Source organism: Melanotaenia boesemani, chromosome 11, assembly GCF_017639745.1.
Source record: "Melanotaenia boesemani isolate fMelBoe1 chromosome 11, fMelBoe1.pri, whole genome shotgun sequence".
NCBI classification, from domain to species: Eukaryota; Metazoa; Chordata; class Actinopteri; order Atheriniformes; family Melanotaeniidae; genus Melanotaenia; species Melanotaenia boesemani.
In genome coordinates this window covers 34,148,436-34,168,100 of record NC_055692.1, presented here as the reverse complement: position 1 = coordinate 34,168,100, position 19,665 = coordinate 34,148,436, and the positions used below count along the sequence as shown (strand labels likewise).

Genomic DNA, 19,665 nt, shown 5'->3' with positions numbered 1-19,665 from the left:
TCTTCTATCAATTGCATCTGTTATCTGTTCAATAAATTCCATTAGTGCCAGTGAAGTGTTTAGATTTTTTCTAAAGTCATATTGTTGTTCACACAGTAAACTGTACTTATCAATGATGGTTGGTGAGAACGAAGAATTGGGAGCCAGTTCTGTTCGGGTAAGATTGGTTGCTACTGGCTTTTGTGTGCAGAGAAGAAGAAGAGTGAGGGAGAGTAGGATTCATGTAAAACCAGCTAGAGCCGCATAAAGGGTGTTAGCACACCGTCTACACAGAAGAACCTACAGTGTCGATGGCCTCAATTTACTGTGGCACATTGATGGAAACCATAAGCTTATCAGGTCTAGTTAAGAAGTTGAAAATGCAACCAGGTCATGCTGCAGCAATGTAGGAGAAGTTGTCGATGGGCTTTATTTATGTCTCTTTAGGTGGAGAGTTGTTATCTATGGTGGAATCTGTGGATTCAGCAGACTGGTCGTCTTTTTGCATGTATCAGGTAACAACAGGAGCAGCACTGTCTTTGAGCTCTTTGTCGAGCGGATTGCAAGCCATGGTGCACCTTCACGTGTCAGGTGTGACCAGGGAGGGAAGAACAATGACATTGGTCTCTTCATGAACATGGAGCGAGGAAGTGTGTTGAGAGGGCAGAGTGTGCACAACCAGCGAACTGAAAGACTCGGAGGAGACGTTGCCGGGCCCTGACAAATGTGGACCATCAGGTCTTCTCCTTTCGTGAGCAGGAAGGGATCATAGACTGCAGCAGTGACTTACATATGTGGGCCCTTCATTATGTGTACTTGCCCAGAATAAATCGGGACCTAGATCTCTCCAGAGGACAGTGGAACAATCATGGTTTAAGGACATCTGGTCATAATACACCAATGCAGATTTTTGTCCAGGGGTGCCTACAACAGCAAACACATCAGCTCACAGCCATGGCTGAAATATTTCAGTCCAGCGCCAACACACAGGGTAGACCTGCTGCTCCTCCTCTTAGCTGGCCGCACGTAATCACTGTTTCTGCCAACCAGTTTTCTCCCAATTAAAAGCAGCTGCAAACGATCGCTCCATTGGCAGAACCAGTTGGCAGTTTGACCATCGATGTTCTCCAAAGTGTCCTTGACATTTTGAAGCAATAATTGCATTTGTGTGCAGAAATATGGCAACTGTTGTTGTTAAAATAAACGATTACCACCAGTGATTGTTCACTTTAATCTGAACTTCAGTGTCCACATGTGCATCATTTGAAGATAAGAAAAATTAAACGTGTCATGGATAGTCTTTGTATATCATGTACAGATTTGTTTTGGCCATCTTGAGAGCAATTATGGCACTTGTGTTGTAGTTAATATACATCGGGATAACACAACTACTGGACCAGAATCAAGTTTGAAGAAGAGTACTGAAATAAACGTGAAGATTAGAGACAAGTATGCATAAAATCAGATCAGTACAAATGGGAAAAAGACAAATATATACAGTACAAATCAGAAATTCCCTCTGTCAAATCATTTGGGGTGAAAGGCTCAAGTATTTATTTAGTTGATTCTGGTGATTGGCTCTAGTATGTCTCAGTAGATAATTAGTGTAAGATTAAAGAAATTAGTCAGGTTTTTAGACATGAAGAACGGCCATTTAAGTTTGAAACAAATAGAAAGGTCTTGACACAGTCACTGTCCTTAAGCAGGTTTTCAGTTCTCCTTTAAAAGAAAAAAAAGGTCTTCCAATTTCAAACCAAGACAAGTACAATTTTTATAAACACTTTTATTTTATTTTATTTATATTTTTCCTGAACTCCTTTAAGTTTGTCCCCCTTATCAGTTCTTATTGTTTACAAGTGTATTTAATTTTGTTTTTATTGTTGTTTCCTCCTATTGAGCCTTCACACCGGTGGCTCTGCCTGCTCTGTCTGTGGGGTTGTTGCCATGGTGACTACCCTTGTCTGGGTGGCTGGGGGTCCTGCACTGCAGCCCTGTGGCTGTGGTGTGGACCCCAGCCTCTCCTCACCTGGGTGGTTCCTGTGGTGGCGCCCTCTGTGGTCATGGGTGGGTTGGCGTCCAGTGTGAATGGATCCCCAAGATATTGTTTCCTCACAGCAGAGTCAAGCCAGATGTTTTCATTTTATTTATTTATTTTTTTCAGAGACAGTTATTAGTGATGGAGTTCATGTTTGTGCATGTGCTTGGTTTGTATGAGTGTGAGTTTGTGTATGATTGTGCCTTTTTATTCTTTGATCCATTCACTCATTCTTTGATGTGTGAAGGCTTTTAAATTTTGTTTTTAATATGCATGAATTGTTTTTATTATGTACAGCATTTTGTGTTACTTTGTGTATGAAAAGTGCTATATAAATAAAATTTGATTTGATTCGATTAAACAGTAAACAAGTAGCAGGTTGCTGATCCTCTACAGACGGGATGCTTCCATCTGCTGGTTATTTTCGGAATAACAGCTCCAGCTAGGAAAGTATTCCCATCAGCTGGAGCTGGTAGCTGGACTGCTTGTTTAGATGCTGCAAGCTGTCATAGAAAAGAAATGGCAAATATAAGACTTCAGTAGTCATTGAAGAAGCAAACTGGCTCTTCTATTTAGGAACGTATGTCAAAGTGAAAGTAAAAAAAAAAGATCAATTACACTGACCGTTTAAAAATAATTTATTTTTTATTGTTCATTTGTTGTGTATTTTTTTTCTATCTCTAATAGCAAAAAACTAAACAACCGATGGCATAGGGTGTCAATAATTATAACAATAATAAAACCTACTGATGACACTGCCAACATCTGATGGTGTTACAGTCTGCAAGCTCCACGATTTTAAAACAAATGGCTTAACCCAGAGTCCTCAGCCAATGGGAGCGACTCAGCAAATGAATTAACGCGTTTTCCAGGTTAAGGTGTTCTGAGCGCGTTCAGAACGCATCGTGAACGCGCTCGGAACGCGTCGAGCACGCGCTCAGAAGGCGCATTTGGACGCACGTTTTTGGCTAAAACGGCTTTCCATACTGAATGAGCTCGCGTCATGTCCTTCATCACCGACTGAACCCGACAGCTTGAGACGGACGGAATGCCCGGAAACAGGACCGACATCCACCGGTTGTTTGGATCCAGCTACAGGCCGCCGCAGGCGGACAGAATCTGAAGCAACATGGGGTTCCTGCACCAGCTCCACCTCCTCCTGTGGAAGAACATCTCCCTGAAGAGGAGGGGGCCGGTAAGATAAACAGAGAAAATGGAGAAATGGGGAAGAAGTCATGTGGTTGTCGGTGTGTTTGGAGAGCAGACGGGCGGCGGCTCAGCCTCCTCTTCCTCCTCTTCCTCCTGCATTTGTCGCAGCTGTTATTTGGGCTGAGTCTGTCGGCACCTGTCCATCTGGAAACGATGGCATCAGGCAGGAAAACAGCTCCGCAGGTAGCTGGCTGAGCAGGACCGGGATGGGAGGCTCTCCTGTCGGCTTCCCCTCACCGGGAAGAGGGAGGTGACGGAGCAGGCATACAGGTTGTTGTTATTGGAGAAGTTGCAGCTCTACTGTTATGGAGACCTGTCAGCATATTCTCTTGGGACCTGTTTCTGTCTGTTTTTTACGGCCGGTTTTCACCCGCCGTCCATAGTTTTATATTTTATCATTAATTACGGTATTTGTAAAGCTCTCGTCTTATCCTTGCTGCCGAGCTCTTTATGGACAGTCGTTGTGGAAAAGAGGCAGAATTAACACGAAGAATGGAAATTTTGCAAGAATCAGACATTTTAGTGCCGATATTTCCCACTTTTTCCTCTTAATAAAGCGGGAAATGAATGAATGAATGAATGAAAAATACTTTATTAATCCCAAAGGGAAATTCAATATTGTAGTAGTAGTAATTTTTTAGTAAAACAATCACATTAATTAATTAAGGGCTTTGTTCTTCAGCCTGATAGCTGCTGGAAGGAAGGATCTTCTGTATCTCTCTGTCTTGCATCGGACTTGAACAAGCCTCCCACTGAACACACTCTGTTGTTTCGTCACGGCGTTGTGTAGAGGGTGTGAAGGATCTTCCATTACCTTTGTCAGCTTGTACAGAATTCTTTTTTTTTTTTTTTTTTTTTTGTTTAGCCAGTTAAGCATCATATTCTCTAACAGCTGTCAGCTGTGACAGGATAGCTGACAGTTTTTTATGAGTTAAGTCTTTTTTTTCTCCAGGCTTTCAGGCCTGTGGTGGGATCATTTAGCCAGGGGAGCTGTTTGAGTTCAGGGGCAGAGCTGGATTTTTACTGTTCTCTCTACCATAAACTCACATCCACTGCTCCTGTGTTTACTGTGTTTACATTAGACACATGAGCAATAAAACCTCATTAATGATCTGTATCACCAAGTGGCCACTGCCACCATGTTCATCCCTGAGCTCCTCCCCTGTTTTTTTTTTTTTTGTTTTGTTTTGTTTTTTTTTTTTCCTGGATCCACTAGTAACTGGATAAAAGCTTGTTGATGCTCCCTTACACACATAATAGGTACGTCCATTTCAAGCGTTGTCTTACGTCGCTGCCCTTCATACTTCCATGCTCTTTTGAGCAGACATGGTTATGGAGTCAGTTCATCCACTAGTGAGCAGTGCTGAGTTCAGAGTTTACAGCTGCGTTCTGACATCATTTTTAGACATGCACTGCTCTAAAGATGTTTGCAAATGCGCAACACACTCACACAGCATTTCTTTACAAGCTCCCTCCATGTCTAAGGTTGTTCTTTCCATTGTCATCTTCTTTTCTCTCCTGGTCCTTTTCTTCTTCTATGGTTTATTTCTTTCATTGGTTGCATGTCAGCAATACTGTTTAACACTGCCCCCGTGGTTTCCGGTGGTATTGCACTGTGTGCTGCGTTAAGCGATGGATCTGCATGACCCCTGGAAACGCACCAATTATGCGTGTAAACGATGGTATAGATAAAATAAATAGAACCAGGATTAATGTGGAAACCCTCATAAGTTCTACAATACAGAGTTACATTCACAACTTCAGATTTTACTGAGCAGAAAAGAAGCTACGTGTTAACCTGGTTTAGTACAGGTCGGCTCAGGGTCCTGGTTTGGTATGGTGCTGGATCAGGATCCTGGTGGTTCGGGGTCGGATCAAGGTCCTGGTTTGGTATGGTGCTGGATCAGCGTCCTGGTGGTTCGGGGTCGGATCAAGGTCCTGGTTTGGTATGGTGCTGGATCAGCATGTGAGGGAACGCCTTCCCACACCCACATGGTGGCTATAAATGGTCAGGTGTCATACATATTCATCACATCATTTCCATGATGGCTCGGTAAGGGAAAAAGTAAAGAAGTGGAATTTTTCAGGGTGTTAGAGATCCCGACTTTTGACAAATGTAAAAAGTCGGTAGCTCATCCCATGCTGGAGACAAAGTTTCTAATCCCTGAGTGGTGAATCGCTTTGGAGAAAAGTGTCTGCTAAATTATGGTAATGATGCCCTTAATTTAGTCATTTGTTTTAATTAATAAAATAAATATGTACAGATACACCTGAGATCGGTAGCAGTTGATATAGTGTAAAGTAATATTTCTTTCTAGTTGCTGGGCGCGCCAGGGTGGGCGGTGCTCCAGCTGGGTGGGTGGTGCAAAGGGACACAATCACCGCTATTAACCAGGTGGACAAGGAGTTGCGAGAAGTAAAGACTGTCTTGACAGAAATTGTGACAACAATTACAAAAAAAGCATTGTGTAAGAGTAAATAAATAAAAGGAAATCCTCCTCTTGTGTTTTTATTAACGTAGCATCACTTTTAAAACCTCCAGCCTCCACTCTGCGTCCCGCTCTGCTGGGATGAAGGACCAAAGCTACTTTTCACACTGACTGCTACATAGGCCTGTCGCGATATTTTTTTTTTCTCTCTTACTTTACCATAGGCTGTGTATGACGATGGGCTTCGCTATGGAGTATATCGACTGAACGCTCTGGTTTGTTGCGGAGTGATCTCTCTCGTGTCATACTTGACAGCAGCATGTTGCAGCACAACTCTCAAGCATCGGCCGTGAGACTTGCGCATTTGAGTGGCTTCTTACACTCTCACGCTAAACCTCAGATTTCTTACGCTGAAATACACATCAACAGCAATGCTGGATAAGTGAGAGGTTCAGGAAGATTCCCAGATTAGTTTGGGGCCGGTGTCCCGGCACATGTGGAAAAGCGCAGCATTGCGTCGCAGCATTGCATCGCAGCATTGCGTCGCAGCAGCGTTGTTCACTCACTGCTCATAGATCAGTCTGACACGCAGGGATGAGGAAGATATTTCATCTTTACAAACAGCAACGATGCACAGTTTATTTTTTTCTAGTTAAATACAATGGTGCTAACTGGCAGTTTCACCAGTTGTCTGTCTGAGCCCATGTTTAATATTTTGTTTAATATATTTTTTGAAGGGCCGTTTTGTTTACCGAACAGAGACTTTATTTTCTATTATACTTATTGTTTTTGGTTGTGTTTGGTTTTCATTCATTGTTAATGAGACTGAGAGTCTATTCTATTTATTGTAAAATGTTGTTTAGAAATGAAAGTTTATTGATTTTTGAAAGGGTGTACTTGCATTATTATGGCATTGTCATTATATTAGTTGAAAATGGTCTCAAAATGACAACATTATCACTTTGTGCAATGTTATCGCTTATCGCGATAATTTCTGAGAAAATTTATTGCACAGCAAAATTTAGTATCGCAACAGGCCTACTGCTACATGCTGGCAGCAGACTGGCCACCTTATTTAGCTGGATGGATTTAATGGCATGGAAGTTTTGTTCTAAAGATTCTTGTTAATATCATCTCCATTTTTCCTTAAAATCCTGTTTTTTTTTTTTTTTTCCCCCAGCGTGGCTCTTAGGAGAATTAATATGGAATGTGTGTCTTTATTCATTTTTGCAAACAGCTTTAATATCTAACATGTGGTGTGAAAGGTAATAGTGGATTGCGTACAAATATCTCACATTTCACATCATTTCCTTGATTTTATTCTGGACCGTTGGTGTCACCGTTTCCCGTTTTTTAGATTGTGTGTGTACGCCTGGGTCAGAGTTGCCGTAGCGATAGGAACGTTTTCCCATCAAGTTCGGTTTTGATAAATCACAAATATGTGGCGTATGCCACATATAGTCAACATTTGTTCATATGCAAGCTTGATAATAAGGCCCCTGGTATGGGGTTGGATCAGGGTTCTGGTATGGGGTCAGATCAGGGTTCTGGTATGGGGTCGGATCAGGGTTCTGGTATGGGGTCGGATCAGGGTTCTGGTATGGGGTCGGCTCAGGGTTCTGGTATGTGGTCGGATCAGGGTTCTGGTATGGGGTCGGATCAGGGTTGGATCAGGGTTCTGGTATAGGGTCAGATCAGGGTTTTGGTATGGGGTCTGATCAGGGTTCTGGTATGGGGTCGGCTCAGGGTTCTGGTATGGGTTCGGATCAGGGTTCTGGTATGTGGTCGGATCAGGGTCGGATCAGGGTTCTGGTATAGGGTCAGATCAGGGTTCTGGTATGGGGTCAGATCAGGGTTCTGGTATGGGGTCGGCTCAGGGTTCTGGTATGGGGTCGGATCAGGGTTCTGGTATGTGGTTGGATCAGGGTCGGATCAGGGTTCTGGTATGGGGTCAGATCAGGGATTTGGTATGGGGTCGGATCAGGGTTCTGGTATTGGGTCGGCTCAGAGTTCTTGTAATGCGGTCGGATCAGGGTTCTGGTATGGGGTCGGATCAGGGTTTTGGTATGGGGTCGGATCAAGGTTCTGGTATGGGGTCGGCTCAGAGTTCTGGTAATGGGGTCGGATCAGGGTTCTGGTATGGGGTCGGATCAGGGTTTTGGTATGGGGTCAGATCAGGGTTCTGGTATGGGGTTGGCTCAGGGTTCTGGTAATGGGGTCGGATCAGGGTTCTGGTATGGGGTCGGATCAGGGCTCTGGTATGGGGTCAGATCAGGGATTTGGTATGGGGTCGGCCCAGGGTTCTGGTAATGGGGTCGGATCAGGGTTCTGGTATGGGGTCAGATCAGGGTTTTGGTATGGGGTCGGATCAAGGTTCTGGTATGGGGTCGGCTCAGGGTTCTGGTATGGGGTTGGATCAGGGTACTGTTGGTTTTCCAGACTTCCCTGCACTTTTCAGGCATAAAGAAACACATTCTGTTGTTGTACAACAGCATGGCTGAGGAGGTGGAGGAAACTGGTACTGAACTGGTTCTGGACTGGAGTCCTGACCATATTATTCTACATTAGACCAGCCTGGCTGAGGAAAATCAAATCTGTTCACAAATTTAATAAAAAGTTGTGTTTTTTATATTTGTTTTTGTTAATCAGAGAAATAATGAAAATAGTTAAATAATTGAAACTTTTTTAATGTTCAGGCTCTGCACTCCCCCTCCCCAACTGCTCTGCTCCCCCAGGACCAAAGGGCAAAACAAAATGAAAACATTTTGAGTGTACACTGTTGTTATGTTAGCATAATTTCTAGAGCCCGACTGATAGATCAATCGACCGATTATAGCCCTTTCCAAAATGATCATAAGCGATCAATTTTTGTCTATTAAATGCCGATATATTTCTAATTTCTCATATAACAGTCGGGAGTCAGAATGATGTTGTTGCACCGCGTGTCCACTAGATGGAGCTTCAAAGCCAGTAAGTAACCACAGAAAATATTTGAGAATACAGAACGAGCGTTCATCACTCCATCAGCTGGGTGTTGAGACGCATTTCAGGAGGAGCGATGTGAAGCGGAGAGGAGGGGAAAGTTATGATGAACATTACTCTCTGTCTTCTGTCACTCCTAGTTTTACTTTGTCACAAAATACTACAACATGACTCGAGCAGTAACAGCAACTTACTGTGTTGCTGTGGAGTAGCACGTGTCCCAGACTGTTTGTGACTATTATGTGTTTAAAATACAACTGACATGTTTTGACATCTGAGAAAGGTTTTTATTTTGGTTCATATGAGTCATGACTTCATGGCAAAAAAATAATGGAGCAGAAACAAATGTGATTTATCATTAAAGAGCATCAGAGGGCTGCACAAATAATGTTTTGCTAGTAACTTTACTCATTATGTTACTTATATACATAGCGTACACCTATGGTCTAAATCTAAAGATTAATTCATAAGTCCCACTGGTAGCTCTGCACTGCTGCATGCTCTATAGCAAGAAAAATGCACAATGCAAATTTAAAATAAAATAGAAGTTATTTTATTCATATTTTTTTTAAATTAATCGGCCGATTAATCGGTTATCAGAATTTTTTTCTGCCAAACATTCGAATCGGCATCGGCCTCAAAAGATCCACATCGGTCGGGCTCCACTAATTTCTACTTTATAGAAATATCAACATCCAGTGCAGAACCCCTGCTCATGGAAACTCGCATAAAACTCAAAAACTGTTGTTCTAGAACGAAGGTACATGTAAAAGCTGCATCATTCATTTCCTGTTTCGAAATGCTTTAAGAAATGTCTTTCTGTAAGGCATGAAATAGTCTGGTTTCCGGCCACAGCTGATGCGTTTCTGTCAGGCTTGTTTGGGTGGATAAGACGCCTCTCTGGATTCAAGCTTTATTCAGCCCACATTTAGTACATTTAGTACATATAACAACAGACTGCGTCTTTCACAAATTACTGCATCTGTTAAAGTCGGGCTGTCTTCAGAACGTGTATTAAAAAAACACGACATAAACGTACTGAGACATTCAAGCTTTTTTCTGTCTATGTGTTATTATCTAACCGGGTCACCTCTGCTGCCGTCCTGTGCTTATTGTGAAGGCTATAACCCTTCCAGCGTATGCTCATGTCCATCAGAAATGCTAATGCTTGCTGGACATTTCATGTCGGGGATGGGTGGGCTGTTTCTAAAAGCTTAAGCCTGCATCCGTCCCGTGACAGCAGGGTTTTTAAGTCCGCCTGCTGCCTCTGCTGCTGTTGCTACAACAGGGCCTGTTTGTGTTTTGCCCTCCTGTGTGGGAATAGGATGCTTTATTTTTTTATTTTATTTATTTATTTATTTTTTTGGTATATTTACCTGCTGACATCAAACAGGTGGAGGCGTGAAAGATGCACTGGAAAGCTTATGTCATATCAATGCTAACAACTGCGTCGTTTCTGTTAGATTTATAATCAGACTGCTTTGGTTTGGCCTCATTAAAGTCATCCATAGAACTGATGATGGAGCAGAACAGGCTTGTCAGCAATCAGCAAAGATGGCTTCAGTCCCAGATGTTGGACTGTTCAGACCAGGAGCAGCAGTTTCCTGGAGAAGCCTTTTATAAAGATTTAATCTTTAAATAAATAAAAACATGTACTGTATAGGGCCGCAGCAAACAGTTATTTAGGTAGACAAGTATTCGATTGATTTATTAAGTAACTGGTTAACAAATACTTCTGCCTTTTTAAAGAGCAATAATAACTGTTCAGAAAAGGGAAAAAAAGTTTCTGAACACGAACCTCTGTTTCAGTTCAACAAATAGAATTATTCAATCAGAAATCGAGTGAAATAATAGAAAAGACCACATCTTGACCAGCAGTCACTAGTTTTACATGTGCATCATCAGCTGATAAAGTCACCATTAATAATGTCTTTGTTTTGATGTAGGTTGAACTTTCATTAAAATGAGAGGAGTTTGGTTGTCTTAGCAAGGCTGAGATCAGGATGATGAAAATAAATTAAATGAAAAATGCTCTGCAGTTTCTCTCTGGGACTAAAAATGTTGGAGAAGTTTTTTAAAAGCAAATAATAATATTTACTTAACAGTTAAGTTCTTGTTTTAGAGGCTGATGTCTGCTGCAGGAATGACCTCCTGCAGCCTCTGACTGAATGTTCAGCAGCATTTTTCTCTGGACAATCAGCTTCAGGAGCTCCACTTCAGTCCCCAGAACAGAACCAGTTTCTTTAAGTCTCTGGTTCTGCTGCCCCAGCAGGTGCAGCAAAGCAGATGAAAAGACATTTCCAGAGCAAATGCACAGCTTTTGCTGAAAAGTGCCAACCTGGAAATGAGTGAAAAAAGCATTTTCAGAACTTCTGTGGAAAACTGAATATTGCAACATACAACTTAAAAAGTTGATCAAGTCCCCAAACTGAGCTACTGCTGCAGATTTTGTGGTGACTCAGGAGATGGTGAAGCAAGGAAAGTGGAGAATGCACTAAAGAATTATTCATTAAAATATCAGATCATTATTCTTGGACTTAAAAAACAAATTTGGTGTTTTGCTCAGCTGGTTGAGCGGCCGCCAAAGACAAAGTCAGCTTATTGTCAGTTAAAATTAAATTTAAAATTATGGTTCTCTCAAACCTTGGTGCATGAAATACAAAAATATAAGCCAATAAACAAAACAAACAAAACAAGTACTGTCACTAAGTAAATAAAACACGAATAATGGAATAAATGGACAAGAGTTGATGGGGGTGTCAGAGTCCAGACCTTCAGCTCTTCTGCATTGCTCGGTCTCGTGTGTCTCATCTTTCTCATCTTTCTCTTGGTAATGCTGCATAGATTTTCTACAAGGTTCAGATCAGGAGAGTTTCTGGCCAGTCCAGCACAGTAATCCTTGGTCATTGAACCAGATTGTGGTTCTTGAGGCAGTGTGTGCAGGTGCCAAGTCCTGCTGGAAATAAAGTCAGTATCTCCACAAAGCTTTTCTGCTGAAGGAAGCATGAAGAGCTCTAAAACCTCCTGGTAGACGCTGTGTGGACTCTGGACTTAATAAAGCCCAGTGGACCAGCACCAGATGACATGGCTCCCACATCACCACCCACTGTGCAAACTTCACGCTGCATTTTAAGGGTCTTGGATTGTTGCCTCTCCGTTCTTCCTCCAGACTCTGGAACCTGGATTTCCACATGAGATGCAGAATTTGCTCCATCAGAGAACTTTGGACCACTGCTCAGTAGAGCTGCAACTAATGACATTTCTGATGGTCGATTAGTCACCAAATATTAAAACGACTAGTCGACCAATCGGATTATGTATCTCATGATTATTAAATGGCTCTTATTTCACTTTCAGCTTTGAAATCTTGCATGAGGTTGTTAAGTAAGTCCGACGTGCCCCGTCTTTAAATGTTCGAGCATTGCAGACGTACTTCTGTGGTACACAAGGTCCGCTTTACAAATCTAAAATGTATTTAATTTATTTTGTAAGTTTAACGTGAAGTTATCCCAGACTTTTGACATCCTCTGCCGTCGTTTTGCTCTCTGGTCCGCTGCCATATTTTTCCCCTGGAGGACTTTATTGATCATGTGCAACTCTCAGCAGAGATAAAAAAAAAAAAGAAGACGATGTCTCACTCTGTAGTTATTTTTTTTGGGTTTTTTTTGTTTTTTTTTTGCCGACAATAGTCGACAGGTAAAATTCATTGTCGACTTTTTTTATTGTTGACTGTTGTCGACAACGTCAACTAATCGTTGCAGCCCTACTGCTCAGCAGACCAGGTCATGTTTTGTTTAGTTTGGGTAAGACGCTTCTGACGTGTTGTGTTCAGGAGCGGCTGGACTAGAGGAATATGATATGTGAAGTCCATGTCCGGGATCCGTCTGTGTGTGGTGGCTCTGGAAGCTCTAAGTCAGGGGTGCCCAAGTTCGGTCCTCGAGATCTACCATCCTGCAACTTTTAGATGCAACCCTTCTCCAACACACTTCAATCAGATGTCATCTGCATGTCATTCAGCTCTGCAGAATCCTGGTAACGAGCCAGTCATTTGATTCAGGTGTGTTGGAGAAGGGTTGCATCTAAAAGTTGCAGGATGGTAGATCTCGAGGACCGAACTTGGGCACCCCTGCTCTAAGTCAACCTCAGTCCTCTCCTTGTGAAGCTCCCCCACATTTTAAATGGCTTTTCCTGACCATCCTCTCCAGCTGCTTCATTCTTGCTGGTTGTTTCAATCATATGTATCTGAGATGTGTATGTTTCTTTAATTTAGGGATGCACGATATATCGGCATTAATATCGGTATCAGCCGATGTTAGTAATTTTTTAACATATCAGTATCGGTCCGATAAGCAAAACTGGGCCGATATTAACAGCTGATATTTATTTTCGTATAATTGCTGATTGTGTACGTGTGTCGGAAGGTTTGGCCATGCAGCCATGTTTGGACATGTGACAGTGATGCAGCACCACATTGTGGGATGTAGCTGAAGCAAGAAGCAATTTCAGCTGTGTGGTAATTTTTACAGTGTAGAAAGAAGGTACTCGAAAAGCAGTATGCAATATCTGCAAAGTCGAAGTAATGCGAGGAGGATGCCGTGTGAACTCGTTCAGCACCACAAATTTGATATGTCATCTGAAAAACTGCCATCCAGAACTTCACAAACAATGGTGGGAAGCTAACACCCCTAATGTTTGCCTTATTTTCACTTTGTACAGAATTTGATAATCTTAAACCTTTTAAAACAAAATACATATATCGACATCGGTAAATATCGGTTATCGGCCATAACAACAATATTAATATCGGTATTGGCCAAAATTTTCATATCGGTGCATCCCTACTTTAATTCCTTTATAATTCTGCTTTTGTAATTCCATGTTGTAATCATTTGAATGTAATTGGATGTTTTTGAGAGAGGGCATTTGTTGTCCATCAGTGGTCTGTTGTCTTCGTCTAAAAGGCCCATTTGTTTGTCATGACCTTCATTTATCAACACACACTTTGGTTTGTGTGTGTGTTTGCATGTCTGCTCCAAGACAGGCACAAAAAGACATTATGGTCGCCATGGTTCTGTGTGGACAATGTTTAAAGAGCTCTATTCACCATCACACACTCTTTCTGACAAAAGACAGTGTCCTCTGTGTCCTCATGTCCTTGTCGTCCTGTGATGTGTTATTAAATTTCATGTGGAAGGGGTCAGATAATACCACTGCATGCTGAACAGCAGCTGAGAGAAATCTGAAGCAGAAAGCTGCTGTTTCAGCCCCAAAGGGTTCCTGAGTTAATGCTTCTTCACGGAGCTGATGCTCACCTCGAAGGGGCCGTCCCCATGACGCCAAACTGCAGTAAAACTGCAAAAGTATTTTAGCAATCCACCTTTTCATCCCCACGAAAACAGGGATTAGCCTCCATGACACCGATCACGTCTGAAACCAGGTACCAAGGTGGATAGGTTTGAAACCTCCACCGTCTGCGGTCCTGTGAGGACAGCTTAACCACACCACTATAGAAAATGATGTCAGTGTGATGAACGCGCGCCAAACACACCAACAATAATGCCATCCATGACCAGCTGTGTTGTGGTGCTTCAGACAGTCCTGGCTTGTGTGCAGCTTTGGCACCAAAATGCACTGCTTTTACAACAGTGCTGCGCTGCTGCACCATCGACAGCCGGAGCAAGCAGATATTATCTGTGCATGCGCTACGTCTTGTTCTAGCTCTGGAGTGTTAGTCTTTAATCATTGTTGCGCCCCCCACAGCTTTGTAGTATGTGCTACAGCAGTTTCGTGGGGATGTTGAAGCCTTTCTTCTAGTTTTCGCCACCATTTTGACACCTGAACCGGCTTCGGTGCCGTGTGGACGTAGCCTTAATGGCCATGTTTCCATGAGAGTTTTAATTCCCCTTTAATTCAGAATAAATTAAATCCTCTTTATAATACCCTTAAAAACACCTGATTCCGAATTAAACGACTATTCCGAATTAAACTTTAACCCGGATTAAGTGGTTGTTTTATTCTGATTTTAAATCTGAAGAGAATTATTCCTCAATCACACATATATGTTCATTCTGCTTTCAATGAATTCCGGTCGCTCTGAGCATGCTCGTTCCCTCGTCCTGTCACCATGACGGTACGGTACTCTCCCTTCTCCTCCTCAGCGGACCAACGTGAAGCAGTTTGCTGGTGTCGAGCTGCTGCTTCAAAACTAGAATGAAAATCAGAGTGAAAATGGTTCTTATTACATGGTCGTCCATGTTGTAGATGAAAGGGAAAGAAGCTGGAACTGGAGTTTGTTTTATTCTGGTAGACGTAAATACGTCACATCCACCTCCTGTCCAATCAGAACCCTCCAACCCCCAGATCTAAAGCAGACTTAAATAACGGGGATTAAACATGTTTTCAACGTAAACCTCATTTCGGAATTACTATTTCCATGTAAACACAAAGGAGAATACTTTAATTCCAAATTATTTAATTCTGAATTAATTAATTCCAAATGACAAAACACCATGTAGCCGTGGGCGATGATGGGAGGAGGTGAGTTACAACCAAGGCCGGCTTTACGCAGGGGCAAGAGGGGGCAGTGCCCCCTCAAACAAACATTCTGCCCCCTCAATCAAATGCGCCGAAATGGGCAAATCTCTCCAAACGCTCTCTCCCCTCTGTACTGAACTCTGTGTGTCGGAGCTTCACAGGATCCATTGTACTGTCTTCAACAAGTCCTTCCCACCACCACAGAAAACAACCAATCAGTGTTTAGTATGCAAATGAGTTGACATACAGCCTGATCTTGCGGTGTCATATTTCTCCCCCTCGTAGAGAGAGCGGCTGCTGAGCTCCAGCGGTAAAACTTATAGAGTAAAGCTCTGTTAAATGTGTTGTAGCGATACTGAATAAATACTTATAATAACAGACGTATTTATTGCATCTATTCTGTCAACTGGGGTTTGTTTCTGTTCTATTTAAACGCCTGTTAGTAGGAGCAGTGATCAATCACGCACGGGCCATAGATGTGACTGCCTCCTCGGTACTAGACTGAGGGAAAACGAGCTGCGCATATGAGACCCCTCAAGCTCCGCCCAGCCTTTAGTTCAGCATGCTAGTTTGAAGAAAAAAATAACAGAAAGTTTCACTCTACATTCCCGCTGCTTTCAGCAGTTCAGCTCAGAGCTTCATGTATGCCTTGTTGGTTCTTAAAATTTTGATGAAGGATCATTTAGTTTTTACTCATTTTCATTTATTATTATCATTATTTCCCCCTGAAGGTTCACTGCCTTATTTTGGTAGGGGGTTTAATTTTTTGCTCTGTTATTGTTGTGCTTGATAGTTATGATTCTTTAATCATTATGGTCTATATACAGACAGAAACAAACACACAGATAGTTGAGTTTATTGTTATTAGTTTCAAATTTATTCAAAATGCTTAGACATCTAATGGCTGTCCAATAGGGCAATTGTTATTTTGTTGGTTGTTAAAGCTTTGATAATGGATCATTCTTTTCTTTTTTCTTACTTCATTTTGTTATTGATATTTTCTGTTCCCCCCCTGAGGGATTGCCACCTTATTGTGGTCAGGGGGTTTGCGTGCCTCAGTGACTCTAAGAGCTATACCAGCAGGAGCTTTGGTTTCAGGTGGGACACCCAAGCTGGACAGGTCTTAGAGTAGAGGCCTGACAAAGTGCAATCCATTTCTTTGAAGTTGGACTCCACTAACAGCACAGTTCCGTTAAAGAAACACTTAAAAAACAACAACAAGAAAATGCTGAAGTATGTACTCATAATGCCCCCTTCAAATTTATGCCTGCCCCCTCATGTATGCATTCCTAGAACCGGCCCTGGTTACAACGCCATGGAGCTGGACTAAAGCTGGCCAGGTTTAATGACAGGTGTACTGAGTAGTTGTCTTTATTTTTCCTCTCCAGTGGGTGCTGGCCTTTGAGATCTTCATCCCGCTCGTCCTCTTCTTCATCCTTCTGGGTCTGAGGCAGAAGAAGCCAGCGATTCCTGTCAAGGAAGGTAGGCAGATGAAGCAGGAGGAAGATTGTCTTTATGTAGACTTCTGCATGCATGTTGCAAAGGAAACCCTCGTCTCTAGTGAAAATCTGACCAGCTATGGGTGGTAAAATAAAATGTGTAGGACAGTTTTTCCATGTCAACAGTCTGTAACAGTGTGTATATAGAGGCTTCTTGTAAAATGATTTTAATTTATAACACATTTGATATTTTGAACAGAATATGAAGAAACCAAAAACTATAAGTTTATATCAGACATGTTTTTACTGATTTGCAGAAATGACCTTTATTACTACTCAGAAAACAGGATCTTTTTCCAGAATGTGGTAAAATGCTCCAACATCCTGTAATTTCATGTGATGAGGGACATCCAGACATTTGGATGTTGTCGCTGTACTTTGCCAGACTGGAAGCCAAACAGTGAAATGTGATACTTCAAACCCCGGGTGCTCCAGAGCAGATTCAGGCCCAGAAATTTGCATAATGACTGTCAGAGGCACAGTTTTCATACTCCTACTGCTCTCCTGTGTGGCGTTAGAGACACGATGGACATTCATCCCACCCAGAGAACAAACAGCTCATAGAAAGCACAGAAGTGCGTAAGCATCAAAGCCCAGCAGCTTTAGCAACCACCCTTAATTCAGCGTGACGTTTTATTCCAAGCCGCAGGGTGCAACAGGCTTCATGCATTTCTGGATGTTGGAAACACAGACACCAGTTTCTTGTCTCAAAGGAATTATTTGGTCATTGGAAAAAAATCTAAAGGAATTTAGGATTTAAGTATTTAATCACGCTGCTTTTTATCCTAGTGTTGTTCTGTTGCATACAGACAGAATCTCTGTTTAATTTAATTTATTACAATTTATTTGTTTGAGCTTATTACAATTTAGTACAAGTTATTTGAGTGGATTATAACGGGCCCACAAACATTAAACACCACAGGAAGAAAGGATGAGCTCCAGGTATGGTGATGATGTGGTGGGACCATCGTACCAACATGAAACCATTAAAAACAGTGTTGTTATGTTCCAGTGAGAAGTTTTACACCAGCCTGTTAATACCAACAGCATGGTGAAAATAACTGTGTCATATCTACATTTAAACCAGCACAAAATGTACCCCATGATCATTTGCTTTAGATTTTAGGATTTAAGGTAAATTATTGCCTGAAAGGATCCTTCTGGTATCTTTTTAAATGTTGTGATGTTGTGTTGTGAGGGGGGAGGGGGGGGTGTGTTATGACTGCATTCTCTGTACTTCTGTCCATGTTAACTTGCATTTTACGGCCCGTATTTGCATTGATTTGCCTGCAGTAATGATGTTCTACAGTTTAGTTTTATCCTTGCAGACTTGTTGCTCTGCAGATGTTAGAAACATGTGGTCTGCCCTCATGTCTGTCTTGGTAGTTGCCATCGTCCTCGGTTCAGGTTTTAGTTTGTCCTTGGAGCCCTCTCTGTTGTAGCACCCAGTTTATTTTCATGTGTTGTCTTTGTTCTTTTACTTCATCTCTGTCACATGTCTGCTGTCCTTTCTTTTTTCTCTCTTACTGGACGTGGTTTTCTCTATTCCTGTGCATGATGCATGCTCTCCACATATTGAATGGACCAGTGTGTAAGTGGCCTCATCTCTTAATACAACCCTGAAAACTGATCCCAGCTCATACGTATGAATAAAAACACCTAACTGAGATGTGCTAATCATATTTTTGCGGAGGTGTCACTCTGTTTGTGTAATTTTGTGTTTGTGTATGAACGAAGAGGCAGATTTACTATCACTCTCCAGAATTTGCCAGTTTTGGTGTTAATCTGTGCAGGTGCAGTAATACATCAACACCTGTGCAAGCAGTGATCTCTGTGGCTGCTCCTGTTGAAGGATTTACTAAGTTTTTAACCATGCAGCTCTCCACCGACTGCGTCGTCATTTTAACTTCTAAAAACAAGTCATCGGTGATTGTTTCTGCTCTGACGTGTTCATCCCGGGCTGGAGGACAAAGTGTGTAAGCAGTATTTATTTGGAGTCCCAGAAGAAGGTTTAATCAGAACATTTTGATTGCCAAGCCACACGATTTTTAATTGACTGGTGAAACTTGGGACTCTCAGAAGTAGGTCAGTACCTGCCACACCGAAGCTTTTAGCAGCACTTGTTTTAACACTAGCTTCTTCATGAAGGTGGAGGGGTTGTGTTATTTAAGTTTTCAGATCTGAGCTATTCCCTAGAAAACTAACTCAAACCACAGTCTGTGATGACTGCAAAGAAAAGTGACGGAAACAGTGTGCACTATGATCTAAGTGTAGTTTTAGTTTTGCTGCCTATTTGAACACGTTTTAACCTCAGAAACTCAATAAATAAACAAATGAATAAATTCCTCTTCAGGTGCAGTTTCTCCTGCATGAGAAGGAAGGACACATGGAGGTCTCGTTCTGGTGCATGCAGGGATTTCCTCATTGCCCACTTACTAAATTCTGAACTGACAATCCAGTTCTGTAAAACTTTTGCATCAAACTGAGCAGAACCAGAGTCAGTAAATGAGAGTTTGGTGCATTGATTTCTTTGTTGTAACAATAAATCTTCTAATGTTGGAAAGTCTGTTTATTTCCCTTTTGAATGGAGCTGCTACATCTGGAAGGGAAATGTGTTTGTGGGATGAGCAGCAGAGTTGAGTATGTGGGTTGTAACCATGAAAAACTGACAGTCATCCTTTAGGAAAGTTTTTAATGGAAATAACCCACATTAGTGTGACATTCACAGAAGACTGTTCAGGTGTTGGTAAGCAGGTTATGATGTTGACCATGGGGTGTCGGTCAGAACACAGAAAACTGGCTAACTTTCTTTACTGTCACTCGTAAACACAACAGCATAGTAATGCAACCACAGGCTTACAGGTGTGGGGTTCCAGGGCTGGCTTAGTGTGCATAGCTTATAAAACGGAAATGCAAAGCTAAATTTAAGGAACATTAATTCCAGCAAATAATCACATTCAAAGTGTGAATTATTACTACTGAATCTCTTACAGTTAGA

General features: G+C 42.0%; 1 protein-coding gene across 5 annotated transcripts in view; it reads left to right on the top strand.

The window, feature by feature from the left end:
• The first annotated feature begins 3,081 nt into the window (after positions 1 to 3,081).
• Positions 3,082 to 19,665, top strand: part of abca2 (ATP-binding cassette, sub-family A (ABC1), member 2) — an 87,779-nt gene continuing 71,195 nt past the window's right edge. For 3 of the 5 annotated variants that reach the window (XM_041999435.1, XM_041999434.1, XM_041999433.1), the window contains exons 1-3: positions 3,082 to 3,209; positions 16,557 to 16,650; positions 16,804 to 16,806. In XM_041999435.1, coding sequence (XP_041855369.1) covers positions 3,144 to 3,209; positions 16,557 to 16,650; positions 16,804 to 16,806 — 163 coding nt within the window. In that variant the 5' untranslated portion in view covers positions 3,082 to 3,143. The remainder of the gene's footprint in view (positions 3,210 to 16,556; positions 16,651 to 16,803; positions 16,807 to 19,665) is intronic. The other 2 variants (XM_041999437.1, XM_041999436.1) reach the window with 1 other exon arrangement.